Below are 12,650 nucleotides of genomic sequence, written 5' to 3'. Positions count from 1 at the left end.
CTCTCGGCGCCACCCAGAGCCAGAGTAACGAGAGCCGCAGGGTCGCTCACCTGAGCCAAGAAGCCCTGCAATCCCCGACAAGGGAAGAGCTGCCGGCCCCGCCCCTCGGCTCCTCTAGGCCCCGTGATTGGCTTTTGCGGGCGGGAGGCGGGGCCGTAGCTAGGAGCCGACGTGATGGCGTCAGACGCGGCGCGCCGCTTCCTGTTGTCAGTGCCTCTGGAGCCGCAGCTTCTGCTCGGAGCCGAAGGGGTCTCGCCTCGCCCGGAGCGCTGTCACCTGCTCCTGCTCCTTCTCCCTTCGGTGAGTGAGTCTGGGGTCTGGACGTGGAGGGAAGCGCGGGGCGGCGACGCGATCCGGCGGTGAGCCCGCAGCCACTCGCGACCCCTGTGCGCCTAGAGACTTGGGGTGGGAAGCTCGGCCCTTCGCAGCCCGGGCCTGCTCCCACCTCAGCCAATGGCCACCGGTTCTCTCCCCTCCGTCTCCACCGCAGCCAACCTCAGCCCCGAGCCGGGTCCCCCTAACCACCGGTCTTGCAAAAGTGTAGCCTCACTCGTGACCCCTCTTTAGCCCAGTTGCAACCGGATCCGAGCGAGCCACATCCCTTCGCCACCTCCTATCTCAACATCGCGTCTATCCCTCAACTCTAATGAACTTTCCCTCGACCCTCCATTCTGACTCTGATTTCTTCTCGCAGCCTGCCGTATCGGGCGCACTCATCCCAAACACTGTAAGTCTGTCTCCCCGCCAATGACCCACTACTAAAGTTTTCTCCTGTTGAACTTGCCGCTTTCTTCTTGGTTACTGACGTCACAGCTTTAGCTCAAGGCTTGTGTGTATCTTTTCTTTACCGACTTTTACCTAATTTCCTAGCTGATCACAGAGGTAAGGTCTCTCTGGCACTTTCCTGCCTAAGACTTTTCTATAAACTGTCCCCGACTTTGCTGCCTCAGTTTCTACCATTTCCCCCAGTCCTTTTGTCATTTTAAATTTAATATACATTTATTAATTCTTTGATAATTTTATGCGTGTAATGTACATAATATCCCTGCCCCCTTACATCACTGTTAGTTTGGGGATTTTGGTTGTTGTTGTTATTGTTGTTTTTTGAGACAGCATGTCTCTATTTAGCCTTAGATCTATGAGATCACTCACTATATAGATCAGACTGGCCTCAAACTCAGAGTCTCTGCCTTTCAGTGTGGGTCACCACTCGTGGTTTTAATCTGTTTTTTTTGTTGTTGTTTTTGTTTTTGTAGGGTGGTGGGTGGTTTTGTTTTTTGTTTTTGTTATTGTTTTGAGACAGCCAATCTAAATAGCCATGGACTCCTGATCCTCCTTGCCTCCACCTCCCAAGTGCTGGAATTGTAGGCATGAGTCACCATGCCTGGCTTCCCAGAATTACTATTAACTAGATCTACTCCACTCCTGTCATTTCCTTCCTTGATCCAGCTCTCTTTCACTTTGAGAACTTAGGGCACAGCTCCCTAATGGTCGTGCTTGCTATATTCCTCAACAGCCATGTCTGCTCCTTGTTCAGAGTCCCGCAGACTCAACAGCTAAATTGGTGTGTGTAGGGACTCGGGTGGTAACTGAGTACAGAGCTTACTCCAGAGCTTCTTGGGGGAGAGGTTCTTTGTAGTGTCTGATCTCCTAAACGTGTTTCCACAGATGGCTTTTCTGGCATTCCTATGAAGTCATTTGTGCCTGCTGTTGTAATGGTAGGTGTCATTCAAATACCTGGGAGGTGAGAGGTGGCCACTCATCCATCTCATTCATCCTGAGGTAATGGAAACTAGCCCTTCCTTTGGCTGGTGTTCTGTCAGTAGAGAGCCTCAGGGAAGCAGTGTGGAGTTAGTTGGTTGTGATCACAGAGTCCTAGCACCTGTGAGGAAGAATCTGCCCAGTGTACCTTTCTGCATAGCTGAATGTAGAGCTTTCCCCACTATTGAACCCAGAGACATAATGGCCATCAGAAGCATGTTGTAAGTCAGGAAGAGTCCTGGGGAGGCTGAAGGACGAGGTACAGGCTGTAAAATCGCTTCTCTTTTTGTAGGTCCTGGATCACTTAGTCTTTTTTTTTTTTTTTTAAGATTTATGTATTTATTTTATTTATATGAGTATACTGTAGCTGTCTTTAGACACACCAGAAGAGGGTATAAGATTCCGTTACAGATGGTTGTGAGCCACCATGTGGTTGCTGGGAATTGAACTCAGAACCTCTGGAAGAACAGTCAGCGCTCTTAACCACTGAGCCATCTCTCCAGCCCGGATCACTTAGTCTTAGCCACTGGGGTTTGTAGGAACATGTAAAGGTGAACCCAGCAGTTGAAACAGATGGGTGTCTTTAAGGTCCTATGCTCAGTATAGTCCAAGTACATTTCCAACCAAGTTCTAATGGGCTTGCTTCGGGAGGGTCAACCGTCCTTGTTGGCAGCCCCCTGCCTCGCCCCGCCTCCCATACGCAAGCCCAGTGCTGGAGATTCAGTCCAGGGCCTTGTATATGTGAGGTAAATGTTCTACCACTGAGCTGCACTTCAGGCCCTGTCAGCAATTGTAGAGTCCTGAGAGACCATCCTTACCACAGCAGTCTCCTTCTGTGATGGCTGAATGCAGCTCTGCCTTGAATAGCCTCTCATGATGATGATGATGATGCAACCTTCAGAGTTGCTTTTCGCTCATTGGCAGCTTTGTGTACTGGCAGAAATTTCTCAGTAGCGCTAAAGCGTAAAGTGGTGTGCCTCAACTTCCCAGTCTGTTGAATATATGAACCTGTTCTGTATATGCCTCACCTTTATCTATTAAGTCATTCAAGAGTCAAGCTTGTTATTTATTTATTTATTTATTTATTTATTTTATTGGTTTTTTTTTCCAGATAGAATTTCTCTGTATAGCCCTGGCTGTCCTAGAACTCACTCTGTAGACCAAGCTGGCCTTGAACTCAGAAATCTGCCTGCCTCTGCCTCCCAGGTGTAGGGATTAAAGGCGTGCGCCACCACTGCCCAACTATTTATTTATTTTTGATTTTTGAGTACTAGTCCTAGGTCCTAGAAGTACAGCAATGAATGGATTTTTCAAAGTTCTTGTTTTCATCCATTCAGAGCACACACATATCCTTAGAATCCTATTGCAAAGCCAGATACAGTGCCACCCACCTGTAACCACAGGTGCCCAGGAGGCTGAGAATGAGAGTTCAAAGCTTTCCCAATGAGTTTAAGACCTTCCTAGGCTACATAGTAAGTTCAAGGTCAGTATATGCGACATAGAAAGATCTTTTTTTTTTTTTTCAAGTGCTGGGACTAAAGGTGTGCGCCACCACGCCCGGCTCAACATAGCAAGATCTTGCTCAGAAATAAAATATTTTTTAAAAGCTTTATTTATTACATGTAAGTACACTGTAGCTGTCTCCAGACATACCAGAGGAAGGCATCTGATCTCATTATGGGTGGTTGTAAGCCACCATGTGGTTGGTGGGATTTGAACTCAGGACCTCTAGAAGAGGAGTCAGTGCTCTTAACCCCTGAGCCATCTCTCCAGCCCAGGAATAAAATATTAAGGGCTGGAGATATATACCTCAGTGGTAGTGCACTACTGGGTCCTGCTGAAGGAAAAATCTAAAAGCCAGGCAGAGTTGGCCAGGCTTTGTAATCTATTCGCTGAGGGAGGAGAAACTAGGAAGATTGCTAGAAGTTGAGGCCAGCCTGAGCTACCCAGCAAACCAAAAGAAGGTAGAGAGAAGAATCCTATACTGTGTGGAACAGGATTGTGGGAGAGATGGTGGTATTGGGTGAAAGGGAAGTTGGAGGGAAAAAGTGTCCAGCAGGGGCAGATGCCCTCACACACATGAGTGTTTGTTCTGGTCTCTCATCCTCCAGCAGGATTTAATTTGAGACTCCTGACTCAGACGCTTGTTCTTTCTACCCTGTCCCCACCCCCCTGTCCCCAAACCCTACCCATAACCCCTAACCCTAACCCTCTTCTTAGCCCTGCCTACACCCACCTCTAGTATTATTCAACCTCTATCCCTGCCCTTCCAGCACACTGGTTTAGAAGTCCAGCTCTCTTCGGGACATGCTGGTTACTCACTCAGGATTCTTGTGTCTGCAAGGTCAGCTGCCTTTCTGAATCGGAACACAACTCTGTCATTCTTTTCCAACTGAAATAATATGCCTCATGCCTCGGTCTGGCAGCTGGACAGCCCAAGCACAGGGCTGTTCACAACCCACAGGGATAGAATTCGGGCTCTGCAAGGAGAGCAGCTGACATGGCCAGGGTGCCCCTGAAGAGAAGCCCTAGCCATTCACTGATGGACAGAGGGCTTTGAGAGCAGTAAAGCTCCTTGTCCCTTCTTTCAAGTCTCATGTAAGCCATGTTTCTCCTTCCTTCCTCAGCATGTAGATGAAGTAAGATGACCGTACTAGCTAGAACTGGGACAAATCCTTCTGTGTTGAACATTTAAGGAAAAAACATTTCTAGAACTAGGTGTAGTGGAGAAGACCGTAAAGCTGTCTGGTAAGACGGTGTCTTGCTTTAGTTCTTACTTTATAAAGCAGAGCTTTTGACCTGAGACAGTGAGCTGCAAAGAAAGGACTGAGGAGACCTGAAATTTCTGTTTCTTACTTACTTCTACTGAGCCTGTGCGCTCCTCTAGAGTAGAGATGACTGTCGCACAGGACTGTTCTAAGAATGAAACAGATCAGAAAAGCTTTGTTCATCCCGAAAGGCACATGAGGGTGAATCAGTGCCTGGAGTAGAGTCTGACTTAGTACCATTTGGGGCTTTCTAAGTATCAGGAGCTGCCTCCCCGCTAAACTCCCCAGTACTGTTGACGACTGTCAGTCCCCTTACTCCTTCTGCAGAAGTGTCCTGAAAGCCACACCTCTCTTCATTCTCCTTCTTGGTGTCAGTGAGGGATAGCTGAGGGTAAGGATTGACAGCAGTCTCACATGCTAGGAGATCTGATGTCCACTCCAGGTAGACAGTGGCCACTGACCCAGCAGTTAAGATAGCTTCCATGAGCAAGTGCATTCCTGCCTCCCTGAAGCACTGACTTTCTTAGATTCACTTTATTTTAGTTTAGTTTAGTTTAGATTTTTTTCAATTAATTAATTAAGTGTGTTTGCGCATGCGTGCGTGTATACCATATGTAGTGACAGAAGAGGGCATCAGATCCCCCCAAATTGAAGTTAAAGGCTGTTGTGAGTTATCTGGGAACCAGATCCAGCACCTCTACAAGAGTACATGCCCTTAATTGTTGAGCTCCAGTTACGTTTTTTTGAGGTGGCAGTATCTGTAACTAAGCTGGCCCAGAACTCCTTTTATGACTGAGAGTGGCCCTGAACTTAGCAGTCCTCCTGCCTCAGCCTCCTTTCCCGAGTGCTGAGATTACAAGAATGAGGCCACTATATTGGGGTTTGGGTTTTGTTTTAGCATGGTTTTGGTTTTTTAGGCAGGTTGTCATGTAATTGAGGGGATACTAAACTGATCCTTTTGCCTCTACTTCCAAATGCTGAGATTACGTGGCCTGGGGTGGCGTTTGCTTGCTTGCTTGCTTGTTTGTTTTTATTAACTGTCTATATTAACAGTGCCCCACTTGAATACTCTATTACTTTCAGCTAATTAGTCCCTGGAGCTTTAATTGACATAGGCTGTTATTTGTATGTTGAGGTCTAAGCCCTAGGGTCCTGTTCACTGACTGAGAGAAGAGCAACTTGGACCAGAGCAGCAGCCTGAAGCTGAGAGAGGCTTGTGCCCTGGAAGTATGGGGGCAGGAAGCCAAGGGCTTAGAATCTGAGCAGCTGGATCTTGCTTGCTGGGCTGCACAAGGGTCATGAGGGAGGAGTTCAGAGTCCAGGACAGGCATGTTGTGAGGTGTGACTGTTTGACTATAGCATATACCTTTTATTCTACCATCTTGGAAATCAGAATATGGGCTGGCCTCCTGAAGCCTTGAAATCCCTGGGGAGATGAAGCAGAGTTTGGAAAGGTGAAGCCAGAGTTGTGTAGTCAGAGCTAAGGATTCTTCCTGGCAGGCAGCCTGTCTCTATAAGGACCATGCTTCTCCACACACTTGCCTCCCTGTACACAGCCTGTCTTAATATGTCTACTCTACCCTTTTTATTACCACCATCTAAGAAGCCAAAGACTGGTTTGGTCCCATCATTGAAGACCACCCTGTTTCTTTCCTCCCCAGGTCTCACACTCCACTTCTGTCCTGTAAACCTTGCCTGCCAGGCTGGTCTTACTGTTCCTTGGGCCTGCAGCTGAAGTGTGTGCACTCTTTCCAGCCCTCCTCAAATTCTAGCCTTGTTCCAAGTGGTGGAGCCAAGCCACTAGCGTGTAAATTTGTTCCTAGACCTGCCTCAGCTTCCTCTTCCTTCTTCCTCTATCAGGTAGAAATAATGAAATGACATTGGTTCATAGGGTGATCACAGCGGAAGTGTAAACAGGGCAGTCTGGGTAACATCCCTTGCTTGTGTGAGCTTCTTTGTTCAGTAATTGAGATAGCCTGAGTCTCTTTCCTTAGATTTGTTTGGATATGAATGTGCAGGCCTGGGATAGGGCAAGAGGGTACCTGGCCTTTGGATTCTCGAACTGTGGATACACACATACACTGTGGGCATTGGCATTCTTCATTTATAGATTTGTGGCTACATCCATCAGAACTACTACCCCAAACACGTCGTGTTCAGACCTCACACTTGAAAAAGAAAATTCTGTACTCCCATGGTCCTGTTAGTAGCAAATTGTGATGTCAGAACCCATGTTGGGCATTAAGACATAGATCTTTAACACCTGACCTAAGCTTTGGAGCCCAGTGCAGAAGCAGAAGAGTGGAAAGAAAGCTATCTCCTGCAGCTGCTGCAGGTGTGCTGAAAACCTGGACGGACTGGGCAGCAGTCGGGTCCTTGAGTGTGAATTGTGAGGCCCAGCACCTGGTCTCCACCAGTTCTTAGCATCTTCACGCCCTAGCCACAGGCCTTCTGAAGTTTCCACACTCAACTCTTCTGTCTGAGAAGTTTTACGTAACCCAATAGGTAGGGGTATTGTATTAGTTAGGGTTTTACTGCTGTGAACAGACACCATGACCAAGGCAAGTCATATAAAAACAACATTTAATTGGGGCTGGCTTACAGGTTCAGAGGTTCAGTCCATTATCATCAAGGCAGGAGCATGGCAGTATCCAGGAAGGCATGGTGCAGGAGGAGCTGAGAGTTCTACGTCTTCATCCAAAGGCTGCTACTGGAACACTGACTTCCAGGCAACTGGGGTGAGAGTCTTAAGCCCACACCCACAGTGACACACGTATTCCAACCAGGCCACACCTCCAGATGGTGCCACTCCCTGGTCCAAGAATATACAAACCATTACAGGTATAAAGTAGACAAGTCAAACATTTAATAATAATAATAACCCATAAGTAAATCGATTTTAAACAGATTCTTTGGTATACATACAGTTTTACTCTTTATTGAAGACAAAACAAATTTGCATGCTGAGAAGAAAACTGTGCTTGTCTATCCAATTCAGGGTATACTAACATGCAGAGGAAACACTGAGAGCCTTTGCTTTTATACTTAGGCCATTATGTTTCTATAAAAGCAGAAAAATTTGTATAGTAAACATAGCAAGACTGCAAGTTTTCTCAAACCTGAACTGGGAGCTGGGTGTGGTGGTCAAGAGGCAGAGAGAAGCATATCTTGGTAAGTTTGAGGCCAACCTGGTCTACATAGAATTCCAGGATAGCCAGAGCTACATGGAGAGGCCCTGTCTAAAGGGCAACAAATGGCTCAAATCTAAGGCTGAGGTTGACAGTGCTCATTGATGATGTATGGTGATGTATTGTGACTTCCTGTGTAATATAAATACACGTGTTGCATGTTCAGAACCAGTGTAGCCATGTAAGTCATGTGAGGCCACACAGGTGAGCTCTGCCAGAAATACCTCAGATCCATTAGGATTGATTTTGAATTAATTTTTAGTTGTGCATTCAGAAACTTTTTCTGTTGATAAGTTTTTTGCAATCACCACATTAGGTTGTGGCGCCTGATAAGGGGCTTCAGCCCACTGTTGAGAAAGTTTTGCAAATCCCTATCCCATAGGCCCTGGATTTCTGCACAGATGTTGGTATGAAGAACTCTCCCCTCTCCTTGGTGCCCAGGGTTTCGTCCCTCCCAAAGACTGAACTTCTGTTTCCTTCCTTAAAATCCCTTGTCAGTTTTTCCTGTGCTTTGCTCAGAGGCACTTCATTTGCAATTTGAGTGGCAGGGCCTGACCTCCTGCTGCATGCTGGGAGGGGCCTGCGGTTTTGGGGCTATGTTAGGAGCATGCTCATCTAGCCTCTTCCTTCTGTTCCTTCAGGTGTCATGTGAGTCTCCCTGAGAGCTGCTGCCCGAGCAGAAATGCTCTCAGTGGAGAATGGCCTGGACCCTCGGGCTGCCATCCAGGTAGGTGGGCAAAATAGGATCAAGGGAGGGAAGGGCTGCAGGGCCACGGTTTCATCAGATATATCTATATGAGTAACATACATACATACATGTATGTATGTGAGTACACTGTAGCTGTCTTCAGACACCAAAAGAGGGCATCAGGTCCCATTATAGATGGTTGTGAGCCATCATGTGGTTGCTGGGATTTGAACTCAGGACCTCTGGAAGAGCAGTCAGTGAGTACTCTTAACTGCTGAGCCATCTTTCCAGCCTCCTCATCAGCTTTTCTCTTAAAAAAAAAAAAAAAAAGATGTTTTTTCTCTCTTTAGATAGGGCCTCCTGGGGTAGCCTAGATGGGCCTCAAACTCACTCTATAGCAAAGGATAAACTCCTGATTTTCCTGCGTTGACCTTCAGGGTGCTAGGATTGCTGGCACAAATCACTGTACCCAGCTTTCATCGACTTTCCTTGAAATAAATGAACACTATACAGAGAGAGGCTTCAGGTGGAGAGACATTTACACAAAGTCAGGCTTCAAGGAGATCCTGACCATTCATTCATTCATTCATTCATTCTCCCCCTTCCTGTCTCTTGTGTGTATGTGTGTGTGTGTCTTGTCTGTCTGTCTGTGTATGTGCCCTCTAGCATGTAGTATGGCAGTCAGGAAAACCTATGGGAGTCTGTTTTCTCTTTCCATCATGTGGGTTCTGGGGACTGAGCCAGGTCAGGCTTGGCAGCAAGTACCTTTACCCACTTAGCCATCCTGCCAATCGCCCACACTTGCTTTTTGAGACAGGGTCTCTCACTGACTTTAGAGCTTGCTGATTTGGTTAGACTAGTTGGGCAGCAAGTCCTGGAATTCTCCCCTCTCCCTTTCCCTCTCCCCAGTGCTGAGACCATAGATGTTGCTGTGCACAGTTTTTAATGTGGGTGCTGAGGATCCCACTCGGGTCCTCATGCTTGTGTGCACTGTACAGTGTGCTCAAGCCCTCAGTTTTGTCTGACTCAGCTGATCTCATTAGTTTCAATAGTGGGGTTAAGTTGGCTGCATATATACATATATATCTTTGTCATGTACTGCTTTCCAGGAACACTTCAAGCAAACATATTTGTGACCAGTTTACCAGAACCTCTTCAACATCTTCTCGTAGTCATGTTTCTTTTCCTGTGCTTGGCCCTGGACTTGCCTAGGCGATCTGGACTGGCTGCTGTGTCCTTGGAAAGGCAGGAGGTCATATAGCTTTTTGACTCAGGGAATCCTGTGGTGGCTTCTTTGGAGAATTCTATCCTCCCAGTACTGCTCCCTAGTTACCAGAATCTTCTGCCACACGGAGCTGCGGCCCTCAGGGAGCTGCCTTCCCTCTCCTGGCCACTAGAGGGTCAGCTCTACCTGTTTCCCTGCTGGCTTCCAGCTAGGCCTGTGATGTCATGCCCGGTTCATGCTGAGCTCTCTGGAGCAGAGCCCTCACCACCTCCTAGCAAGAGGTGCACAGACCCACCCCTTGAGGCGTATGCCTAGTTATCCCCGCATTCCCTGACACAGAACCTGGTAGGCACTCAGTTGGAAATAGTTTGAGCCTTTTATATAATGTATAATGTATTTTAAGTAACATTCAAAATTCAACCTCGAGATTGAAATCTTCGCTTCAAAGGACACTATTCATAAAGTGTTGGAGGGGGGATGAAAAGATAGTGTCCATAGAAAAAGAGAAGATATTATCTCTGAAAAAGGCCTGGTACGCAAAATAGAGAACTATTTCAGCCTTTCAGAGAGAGTCTGGGGGCTGGGAAATGGCTAGTCATGGTATGTGCTGGTGTGAAGCCCTGTGTTTGAATCTCCAGAACTCTTGTGGCAGTCTTTATCTATAACCCCAGTTAGGGAGAGGGAGGGCACATTTCTGAGAAATCCCCAGGGTTCACTGGCCAGGTAGGCCATGAATGGTGAGCACGGGTTCAGTAAGAGACCTCACCTATAAGAATAGTGTATGTGTGCTGGGCCTGGTGGCACACGCTTAATCCCGGCATTTGGGAGGCAGAGGCTGGTGCATCTCTGAGTTCCAGGCCAGCCTGGTCTACAGAGTGAGTTCTAGGACAGCCAGAGCTACAGAGAGAAACCATGTATGGAATAACCACAATAACAAAAAAATTAATGTGTAGTGTGACTAAGACACTCAGCCCACATGTATATGTTGATCTGCACATGCACTGACATACACAAGCTCACATAGCACACATAAAAACAAGTTATACAGTGGACAAAGGATTTCTCCAAGGAAGATATACAGATAAACCAGTAAGTACACAAAATGATGCTTTTTCTATTACTATTGATAACTTTTAAATGAATTACTATTAAACCCAGGGAAATGTAAGAGAAAGCCATGGTAAGGTGCTGCTTCACGCCATTAAGGCGGCTGTGGTCAGAAAGACAATAGCAGGTGTTGACAGAAAATAAGAAAACCGGGCCTCTTCTCAGATCTCTGAGAACGTGAAGACCGTGGCCATGCGGGCAAATGGTTCTGTTTTCTAGGAAACATAAATAGGCCTTTTGAGGTTTTGGGGTTTTTTAAACTTTTTTTCTTCTTTTGATTTATTTATTTATTTTATATATAAGTAAACCGTAGCTGTCTTCAGACACATCAGATCTCATTACAGGTTTTGAGCCACCATGTTGTTGCTGGAATTTGAACTCAGGGCCTCTGGAAGAGCAGTCAGTGCTCTTAAGCCATCTCTCCAGCCCCCTTGAGGTTGGCTTTGGGGTTTTGTTTGGTTGGTTGGTTGGTTTGGTATTTTGTTTTTTTTTTTTCCGAGACAGGGTTTCTCTGTGTAACCCTGGCTGTCCTGTAATTTACTCTGTAGAACAGGCTGGCTTTGAACTCAGAAATCCACCTCAGGAATCTGCCTCCCAAGTGCTGGGATTAAAAGCGTGCCCCACCACTGCCCGGCAAGGTTGTTTTTAATTCCTTTTCTTTCTGATGTTGAGGATGAAATACAGGATCCCACAAATATAGGCAGTGCTCTACCCCTGAGCCACATTCCCAGCCTGGCATGGGGAGCATAGATTTGATGTGATTTAACGATTCTTTGGATTTGAAGGCAGGTTTTACTATGTAGACTAGGCTGGCCTTAAACTTAACTATCAAGACAGCCTCCAAGTCATGTGTAAGTCCTCTGCTCTTAGCAGTTAGGGTTGCAAGCCTGTCACTGTGCGAGCTAACATGTCAATGGCTCATCAGTTCTAGACCTGGAAGTATGTCTGCATAAAGATGTGGATAAAAACGCTCAGAGCAGCACTGTAGTCAAGAAGTGCCATCAAGCCAGGTATTCGTTTTCTCATGAATGGCCAAATAAATAAAGCGTGGCATACCCATGCAGTAGCTATAAGTGGTCTTACCTGACAGTAAGAAGGAACCACGTTCTGACAATGCGCTGTAGTACAGATAACCGTGAACACGCCAAGTCATAGAAAACACAAACTCCAGGCCACATGCTGTATGTTTCCATTTCTTTGAAATGTCCAGAATAGATGAATCTGTCGAGTCAGGTTACCCTGCAGCCACCCACACCCCCTGCCATGAATACACACTGTTTGTTTCAGTGGTGTTGAAATGCTCTAAAATTAGTTAATGGCAAAGGTTGCACAAGTCTCTGAATATGCTAAAAACACTGAACTTCCTTTTCCAAAACTTTCTGTATTTTATTGACTGTAAAATTTCAGATCAAGAAGTTTAATTAACTCTAGTAGACAAAGTAAATGCAATAAAACCCTTGGGCTTTTGGTATTGTTTGTTTAGGAATACATCTATGATTAAAAGTAATAATAAAAACATAAAATAATACTGGAGAGGTGCCTGAGAGTTAAGCACACTTGCTACTGGGTTTTGTTTGGTTGGTTTTTGTTTTGTTTGAAATTTTCTCTTGTTGTAGCCCTGGCTGTCCTTGAACTCACTAGTGCACCAGGCTGGCCTCAAAGCTCAGGCGCTGGGATTAAAGGCGTGTCACCACTCCTGGTCTTCCTTGCTGAGAGGACCCTGATTCAGTTCCTAGTACCCAGTGTGTTAGTTTACAGTTGCCTATAATTCCAGTTCCAGGGGGATCTACCATCCTCTTCTGGTTCCTATGAGTACCCCGTGCATACACACACACACACACACACACACACACACACACACACACACACACACACACGATACACGTACATGAAGGCAAAATATATACATAAAC

The 12,650-nt window shown here is 46.4% G+C and overlaps 1 protein-coding gene across 1 annotated transcript in view; it reads left to right on the top strand.

The window, feature by feature from the left end:
• The first annotated feature begins 214 nt into the window (after nucleotides 1-214).
• Plekhm1 (pleckstrin homology and RUN domain containing M1) overlaps nucleotides 215-12,650 on the top strand; it is a 47,819-nt gene continuing 35,383 nt past the window's right edge. Inside the window, exons 1-2 of the mRNA XM_021212638.2 lie at nucleotides 215-300; nucleotides 8,359-8,444. Coding sequence (XP_021068297.1) covers nucleotides 8,400-8,444 — 45 coding nt within the window. The 5' untranslated portion in view covers nucleotides 215-300; nucleotides 8,359-8,399. The remainder of the gene's footprint in view (nucleotides 301-8,358; nucleotides 8,445-12,650) is intronic.

This window comes from Mus pahari, chromosome 14 (genome assembly GCF_900095145.1).
Source record: "Mus pahari chromosome 14, PAHARI_EIJ_v1.1, whole genome shotgun sequence".
Lineage (NCBI taxonomy): Eukaryota > Metazoa > Chordata > Mammalia > Rodentia > Muridae > Mus > Mus pahari.
This window is presented reverse-complemented; position numbering and strand designations above follow the sequence as displayed.